We start from the raw sequence: 8,156 nt of genomic DNA, 5'->3' as shown, positions 1-8,156 counted from the left end.
TATCACTCACCCATCTGCAGGAGTCCCCTCAAAGTTGATGGTCTCTGGGGTGGCTGAAACACACGGCTCCGTGACTCCTCCATTTCCTTCGCTTCAACAGCTGATAGGACAAAGGTACCTTTTTCCTCAGGGGTGATCAGCCCGTCCACGGAACCGTTGTTCAGCGACCACATGGACCATCCCATCCTCGTCGCCATTTTGTTGTGGAAGTTTTCCATTTAAATAAAGCCTGCAGACGAGCGGTGAGCAGTAGCTAACATTCTTTAATCAAAACACACAGAACAGAAAACCAAGCTTGTGGCGAGCCTGCATGACCGCGGGGCAGGGTCAGCAGAGTCTCACTGAGCCTAGCATGGCTCTCAGTTAAATACCTTCTTCAGAAACAAAAGGCAGTACACAGCTGTTTCACACCTTAAGGTTCACACTCGCTTGCTACCTCCCAGAGTCCTCGAAGAGACAAAAGACTCTTCCTCTGGAGTGGTCTGCTTCCCCCAACTTCCTTCTTACAGTATGGGTGTCAGACATGTTAAAATCCAGTGGCACCAAGGCATTATACAATAAAATAATGTGATTAATACACAAGTAAAAGAAATTCCTATACAGGTCTCTGAATTGGGACACAGCCCTAGTCTCTGGTGTTCTGTTTGTATCTCTCCCTCTTCACTCCCCCCCACCATGGTGGCATCTGGTTCCTAGTTCCCGCCTTGTTCTCCACACCCACTCATCACTCACCTGCTGCTCATCATCTATGATTGTTCCTGCCGGTACTTAAGGCCTTGGTGGAGTGCTGTTCTTTGCTGGATTGTTGTATTTACCCCCATTAATGTAGTCCCAGCTCTCTCTTGTGAATCTGTTTGTCTGCCATCGTGTTTCTTGGTTTTCCATTTTCTTCTCTCTGCACAGACCTTCCTGGACCCCCGCCTGTTTCCCGTGGATCCTGTTTGGATGAGCATGAGTGGGAGTGAGTTTCAGCGTGGGACTAGAGTTAGTGTGTGTGAGTCAGTGTGAAGAGGAGTGTAAACTAGTTACCCCTGCCCTGGCCCTTTCCTTTGAATTTCTAGAGCCCCCGTCCCTTCGTCACTGTACATATGTATACATTTCACCTGGTGTTGTAAATAAACCTCCCTTTAGTTGCAAAGTTCTGAGTCCTGCATTTGAATCATGCCTGATCTGATGTGACAGAGATGGAGATGTGCCGGGAGGGAGCGCCATACTAGAAAGAGATGGTACAAACTAGTTCTTTCCTCTACTTCAATTAGAAGAGATCATCAGGAGGAACATTATTTATTGATATGCAGAATTCATAGTTATGAGGAGACTGAAGAGGCTCTGAAGGACCATTTTTACACAACAATGTGAGAAGTGCTTTGTGATAAAGTGGGGAGGACATTTATGGCGTGATGGATTGCAAAACAGGCTGCATTAATGTATGTTCAGATAATGCTGTACCCACCAGGACTGTACTGTGTTTCACAAATACTAAACCGTGGCTCAGTCCTGACGTCAAGGAGAGTCTGCAAGTCAGGAAACAAAGAGGAACTGAAGAGCGTGCAGAAAACAGAGATTAACACTGTCTGTCAACAGAGGTGGCAAAACACAGACATTTTTTACTTAAGAAAAAGTACACATATACTTCTACTTAAGAAGTATAAAAAAATACTTCAGTAAATATTTAAAGTACTGTGAAGTCAAAGTTATAGTCAAATGTATTTATATAGCAGATTTAAAACAACAACCATTGACAAAGCTGCTGTTCAATTAAGATAAAAGAAATAAATACATCGGGAGACATGATAAGAGTTAAGAAAAAGAATCATAAAATTAGAAGATTTGAGTGAGAAATAAGATAAATAAAAGTAATACACCTCATTCTGATTTAAAAGCCAAGGAATAAAAGTGGGTTTTCAGACAGGTTTTAAAAGTGTCCAACGTTGGGGAAGTCCTGACGTGAAGGGAGCTTAGGAGCAGTTACAGCAAAGGCAGCATTAATCTGTTTATCAAACATTAGATTAGAGTCAAAAAAACACTCCTAGGTTCCTTGCAGAAGGTTTTTTATTATTATTATTATGAATTCCTAAAGGGCCAAAGTCACAGCGGTCACAGGGACCAAACACAATCACCTCTGTTTTCTGTTCTTTTAGGTTAAGGAAGTTTAAAGCCATCCATGCCATCCTTAACATCCTCCAAACAATCTAGCGAACCCTTCAGAGGACTCACAGATTTACGTTTCAGTGGCAGGTAAATTTGCGAGTCGTCTGCATAGCAAGGGAATGAGATCCCATGTTTTTTAAAAATTGAACCCATAGGGAGCATATAAATAGAAAAGAGAACTGGACCAAGATTGGACTCCTTGAGGACCCCACAAGAAAGTGAGGCTTTTGAGAATGATGTATCCCCCAATCTAACAGAAAAACTTTGGTTGGACAGGTAAGATTTAAACCACTCCAAAGCAGCCTTTGATTCTGACACAGCGCTCAAGCCGAGAGATAAGAATCCCATGATCTACGGTATCAAATGCAGCACTGAGGTCTAATAATATTAAAATGACAAAATCTCTCAAGTCAGTAAAAGTTAAAAGGTCATTAAAACTTTTACAAGAGCAGTTTCAGTGTTGCGATGCGTTTTAAAACCAGACTGAAATTCTTCACTAATGCCATTTTTATCTAGAAAGGTCTGGAGCTGAAGAAGGACAACTTTCTTTAGGAATGTCTGGACTGACAACCAAACATACCAAGCTTCTGTGTTTGAGCCAGAGACTGCACTTGTGGGTGAACAATACAAACATTTGTACATATTTCTTATATCAGTAATGTAACTTGCAACAAAACGTTCTGGGAAGCTTAAACTTAGTTTCAGAAGTGTATAATAAATAATAAAGTTTATAATAAAGTCATAATAACCTGATATTTAGAATCTCCATATATCATTTCCTTTATGCTTATATGTTGTCAAACAATGGCAGTAAGAAACATAGTGTTAAAATAGCTCTATATAGCATTATCTCTTTAACCTTAAGATTCATCTTGAGAAGAGGTCAAAGGTCAGTTATCGTTATGGGGTCTTGCTATATGTTATGACACAAACATAGCACAGTTGTAAGTATCATAGTTTCTAGGTTCTAAGGCTTTTTGTCAGTTTAATAGTGAGCTTTACAAGATTGATTTTCGTGCCAAAGGTTGGCACAGGCCTAAGTTCGCTTATGACCTCTAGAGCTGGAAACAACCTCAAGCAATCCTAAGGGTAATCAGCACGGCTAGCATTTTAAAAACATTTATTAAATGTTGTCATTGCTGACATATACCTGTTTAACAGCATGGTGAGTAGCGAGAACGCTAAGTTATTGTTAGCTTAAAAATGTCAAAATGTAATATTAGCATGAGCTACATGCTGATGTTATTCACTCGGGGCGATCGAATAACATTAGGCGATCGTTGGCAATTCGTCTTGTAACCGGAAGGTTGCCGGTTCGAGCCCCGGCTCGGACAGTCTCGGTCGTTGTGTCCTTGGGCAAGACACTTCACCTACCGCCTACTGGTGATGGCCAGAGGGGCCGATGGCGCGATATGGCAGCCTCGCTTCTGTCAGTCTGCCCCAGGGCAGCTGTGGCTACAACTGTAGCTTACCTCCACCAGTGTGTGAATGAATAGTGGAATTGTAAAGCGCTTTGAGGGTCCCGAAAAGCACTATATAAATGCAATCCATTATTATTATTGTTACTAAAGCAAACATGTCAGTTATGATTGAGATTGATTTGATTTTCTGCTTTCTAATATCTGTGTTTATTTCTGGATATACCTATACCTACGTGGTTAGTATACATGCTACATAAAGGCTGACAGAGGCAGTAAGTGTAAATGACCATTAATTAACTGTACATTACGTTGCGGTGAGCTCCATTCATATAGTTATATCATGTGCACGTGCACAGGCATGTTGGCAACCGTAACCATAGCCTGCCGAGGGTATATAAATGCTGCACAAGGTTCCATTCCTCCCTTTACACTTGCTCGTGGACTTGTTTCGACCTGCTCCAACCTCAGCCTGTGGAAAGCTAAGTTTTGCAAAACATTTTACTGTAAGCGGATTTTACTTGAAAGCGACAACAAGTACTTCATCTGTGGATCGTTTGTACTTGTTTTTGTTTTTCAAGTTTGAAGATGGCTCGCCGTGGACCCCGACTCATCGACAGCCACCTGGACTTCGCTGCAGGTACGTTTGAAAATTTCTTTAAATTTAAATGACTGTAATAATTTAACAAGTTCCAGTGTGAATATCAAGTTTTAACGTGATCAAATATGTGTATTCCAAGATTTTTGCCGGTAAATTGTTTGTATGCTTTAAATTTTCCGGGAGAGGTGTAGAAATTATTAACGGCTGGTGTATGAATTTGAAAAAAAAGGTGTTACTTTGATTTGAAGGCTTAAAATTTGACACTTTTCTTTAAAATGAAATGGTTAAAAATAGCTTAATGGACTAAAATTTGTAAAATGCCTGTGGTAACGGCATCTTCAGGGTGTCATGGCGTCAGAACGCGCAGGTGTAAACACACAGATCCCGGTGACCGGTCCCCTCCTAACATCCTTTTCTTCTCCGGATCAAAGGCTTTATTGACATAAACTATAATTTTTTTCTCTGCTGCAAAACACAAAGATAAAAAAATAATCCAAATAAACAATATCAAAAGAATATGAAACAGTAGTAATAATGGTATCTTATGTTACGGTAATGCTTTTAATCTTATTAGATAGCAGAGAGATATATTGTACACAGGGATATTTACACAGGGATAGCATGTTTACCACAGATTAGATGCATCTGTCCTTATGGCAGATACAGTCCTTGTGCACATTTCTAAAATGTGGATTCTGAGTTAAGAGTTTCTGTTTGTTTGTTTATTTTTCACTTGATCAGCATTTTCAGACATACCTGCAGAGCTTTGTGTGTGTGCAATTTTTACTCTTGCCAAGGAGGTTGTGTTTTTATTAAAAAAATAATAATTTTTTTTACATTTAGGACATGAGATTGGTACATGTGGTCTAAATGTTACATTATGGTTTGCAAACACATATTTAACCTCTGAGCTTTTTTCAAAATGTGTGACATTGTGAATTGTAAATAAAACAGGAGAATGAGCTGCATGGTTAGTTATAAATTTACTGTAGTATATTTATATAATAAGTTACTCATGTCCGGCTATTTACAAATTAATATCTATTATCCATTACCTATTCCAACATAGTGTTTGCATAAAGGCTTACAAAGAACAAATAAAACAAATTGAATGTACACAAAATACAATAGTGTCACCTTAAAAGTACACAGAGTGAGCTGACTTGGTGGAGGTTTGGTGGTCTTCTATTAAAAATCTTCACTTAAAGATTTGAACTTAGTTAACTTAGTTGTTTTTTTCTTGCATGAAGTGTCATTCAGTCTGACATAAATGTAGCCTAAAATGCTTTTCTCTCATCCTCTGCTCAAACTAACAGATGTAGGTCTGTTGCTTTAACACTGAGTGTTTATTTCATTCCTAATGTTATTTTAAAAATTGTTTCCTCACATGGCGTCTTGACTATGTGGTTGAACGCCCTGCAGAAGAAGGCCTTCCCGAAGTCATCAGGATCCTGGATGACAGTCTCCAGAGCCCCACCTCTTCTGGTGAAGCTCAGGACACTGATACCCAGCGTATCAGTGAAGGTGAGTGTGGTGAGTATTTTCCCACTCTCTCACCCTCCTCCTCTTCTGATGAAGCTCAGGACACTGATACCCAGCGTATCAGTGAAGGTGAGTATGGTGAGTATTTTCCCACTCTCTCACCCTCCTCCTCTTCTGATGAAGCTCAGGACACTGATACCCAGCGTATCAGTGAAGGTGAGTATGGTGAGTATTTTCCCACTCTCTCACCCTCCTCCTCTTCTGATGAAGCTCAGGACACTGATACCCAGCGTATCAGTGAAGGTGAGTATGCTCCTTCCTCACCTCTCTCATCTGCTTCCTCAGATGCTTCCTCTGCTGCTCCTTCCTCACCTGCTCTCTCATCTGCTTCCTCAGATGCTTCCTCTGCTGCTCCTTCCTCACCTGCTCTCTCATCTGCTTCCTCAGATGCTTCCTCTGCTGCTTCTTCCTCATCTGCTTCCTCTGCTGCTTCTTCCTCTGCTGCTTCTTCCTCAGCTTCTCTCTCATCTGCTTCCTCAGATGCTCCCTCTGCTGCTCCTTCCTCAGCAAAGAGAAGCAGAGAAGACATCTACACCGAAGAGGTAAGTGCAAAGAGGTGCAAGGTAAGTGACCAGTTTGATGCCCCTTCAACATCCTCAGGTAGTTTTGCAGTAAGACGTTTCTGGGAGAGGCCTTTTGAGCTTTCGCTTGATGACAGTGACTCTGATTAGTTTATGTTAGAACATGTTTTTAAACTTTGTAACTCTTGTATTATTGTATTGTATTGTTTTTTTTGTTGATATGTGACATTAATATTAATATTACATTGTGACTGAAAGGTAGGTTTTAGTTGTTATTACTTCCATTTTTCTTAATATCACAGGTAACTTTTTAAATGAATAATATATGTTTTTCCCAAGCCCCAATTCACCATGCAGGACAAAGGTAAGTCTGTACTTAATGTCAACACAAATAAGTAGAAAAGGTTTAAAAATGATGCAGTGAACTGACTGTAGTCTCTTGTTTACACTTTTTCTCTCCCAGAATTCAGCACTTCAGACACTCAACGTCCAAGATGGAGCTAACACCCCACCCAGAAGACAGCCTTACCCCGACCAACCCGATGAGAAGGATGGATGACCAAGTGAAAAACTGGAGAGTGGTGCTGTGTTCCAACTATGTAAGTTATCACCTCACATTGACAACAAACTGTCTTGAAGACTAAATTCTTCCAATAGTTGGTATAAATCATCGTCCTATGTCAGCAGCACTGTAGGTTTAGCTTTATTTATATTTTTCATGTGTATACGTTGGGTTTAAAATTGCTTTTTAACATCATACATACTGTGAAAATGGTGTTTTGTGTTAAAATGACGTCTTTCTTGTGTTATTGCTTTGCAGGGAAGCTGAGCGTGGACAGAGCTGCACAGAGGACCAAGGATCCACTCTCAGCACTTCATACCTGACTGGCCACAGCACCACCCCTCCTCACCTGGGTGAGGAGGGCCCTGACCCCACCTCCACAGAGGGAGTTGTGAACATGCACTTCTGTGTCGGTGGGTTTAGGAGCCTCCTCACACACACACGGATGAAGACTGTCACTGGAAGATGTCTCCATTGCATCAGCAGGACGTAACCATTTGTAAAATATTGCAGTTTGTGATGTTTTATACATGTTTTTATTGCTTCATTTCAAACTAGGAGATATAAAATAAACCAATTTTCATAATATTTTCTGTGTATTTAGTTGTTTTCTTAATGTTATTTGGAACATCATTGCAACCTGTCAGCTTTTTATTGAGGATTTAGAAAGTTGCCGGTGGCCCGAGTGTGTACAGTGGGGTGTTGTTTTTGTCACATGGTGAAAGTGACCTGATGGGGAGCAAAAAGAACAACTGAACAATTTGGGGATTCACAGACTTTGGTAATCGTTAAAAAAAAATGAAGAAAAATTGTTCTGTGTGAACTAAAAGCTCAAATATAAACCATCCTGACACACTGACACAAATGATCTGCTATCTATTAGCAGGACAGTGTTTTCATGAGCCTGGGTGAAGCTAATTTGTATGAGTTTAACCTCCTGGTCAAAAACTTGCATGACTCAGTTAGCGTTGTAACTTTCTCCTGTTTATTTATTAATTTGCTAATTGTAGTAGATTAATACGTTCACCAACTGATTCTTACTCGGCCTGAATGTTTGAATGTTTGCAGTTTCAGGTCCTACTGATCAGTTTTAAGTACTGTAGAAAGTGAGCAGCAATTTAATCAAGTCCTGGGATGAAATGGGACAAAAGGGTAATGTGACAGCCACATTAGTTCCCTTCCCTCGTTTAACAAAGTGTAAGCAGACTGCTTTAACCTGCAATTTACTGCATGTTATTAGGCTGCATGGTACAACCACAGTCTGCTAACCACCCGTGGTGATCGAAGGTTTTGAGGTCTTGCTCGAGCTACTGATGAAGCTTTATCAGTGCTTGTTAAGTTTCCTAACCACATACTTTAAG

At 40.4% G+C, this 8,156-nt stretch overlaps 1 protein-coding gene and 1 long non-coding RNA gene across 5 annotated transcripts; one reads left to right on the top strand and one right to left on the bottom strand.

The window, feature by feature from the left end:
• Positions 1 to 568: 568 nt before the first annotated feature.
• On the bottom strand, positions 569 to 3,585 carry LOC112847104 (uncharacterized). Of its 2 annotated transcripts, none has more exons than XR_003220446.1 (3): positions 3,526 to 3,585; positions 1,454 to 1,514; positions 569 to 937 (listed from the first exon to the last, which is right to left on the bottom strand). It is a non-coding gene; the product is annotated as an uncharacterized LOC112847104 (long non-coding RNA). The 2 variants fall into 2 exon arrangements; XR_003220445.1 differs by having other exon boundaries at positions 3,302 to 3,548.
• A 438-nt stretch (positions 3,586 to 4,023) lies between these two features.
• LOC112847100 (lisH domain-containing protein C1711.05-like) lies at positions 4,024 to 7,279 on the top strand. 3 transcript variants are annotated; one of them, XM_025907947.1, is made up of 4 exons: positions 4,024 to 4,209; positions 5,560 to 5,868; positions 5,956 to 6,832; positions 7,054 to 7,279. In XM_025907947.1, the coding sequence occupies exons 1-3, from the start codon at positions 4,158 to 4,160 to the stop codon at positions 6,381 to 6,383; spliced, it is 789 nt and encodes a 262-aa protein (XP_025763732.1). In that variant the 5' UTR covers positions 4,024 to 4,157; the 3' UTR covers positions 6,384 to 6,832; positions 7,054 to 7,279. The 3 variants fall into 3 exon arrangements, with proteins under 3 accessions (XP_025763732.1, XP_025763731.1, XP_025763730.1); XM_025907946.1 differs by having other exon boundaries at positions 5,593 to 6,832; XM_025907945.1 differs by having other exon boundaries at positions 5,560 to 6,832.
• The last annotated feature ends 877 nt before the right edge of the window (positions 7,280 to 8,156 follow it).

Source organism: Oreochromis niloticus, linkage group LG6, assembly GCF_001858045.2.
Source record: "Oreochromis niloticus isolate F11D_XX linkage group LG6, O_niloticus_UMD_NMBU, whole genome shotgun sequence".
NCBI lineage: Eukaryota > Metazoa > Chordata > Actinopteri > Cichliformes > Cichlidae > Oreochromis > Oreochromis niloticus.
The sequence above is the reverse complement of the archived record's forward strand: the minus strand, read 5'-3'. Positions and strand labels throughout refer to the sequence as shown.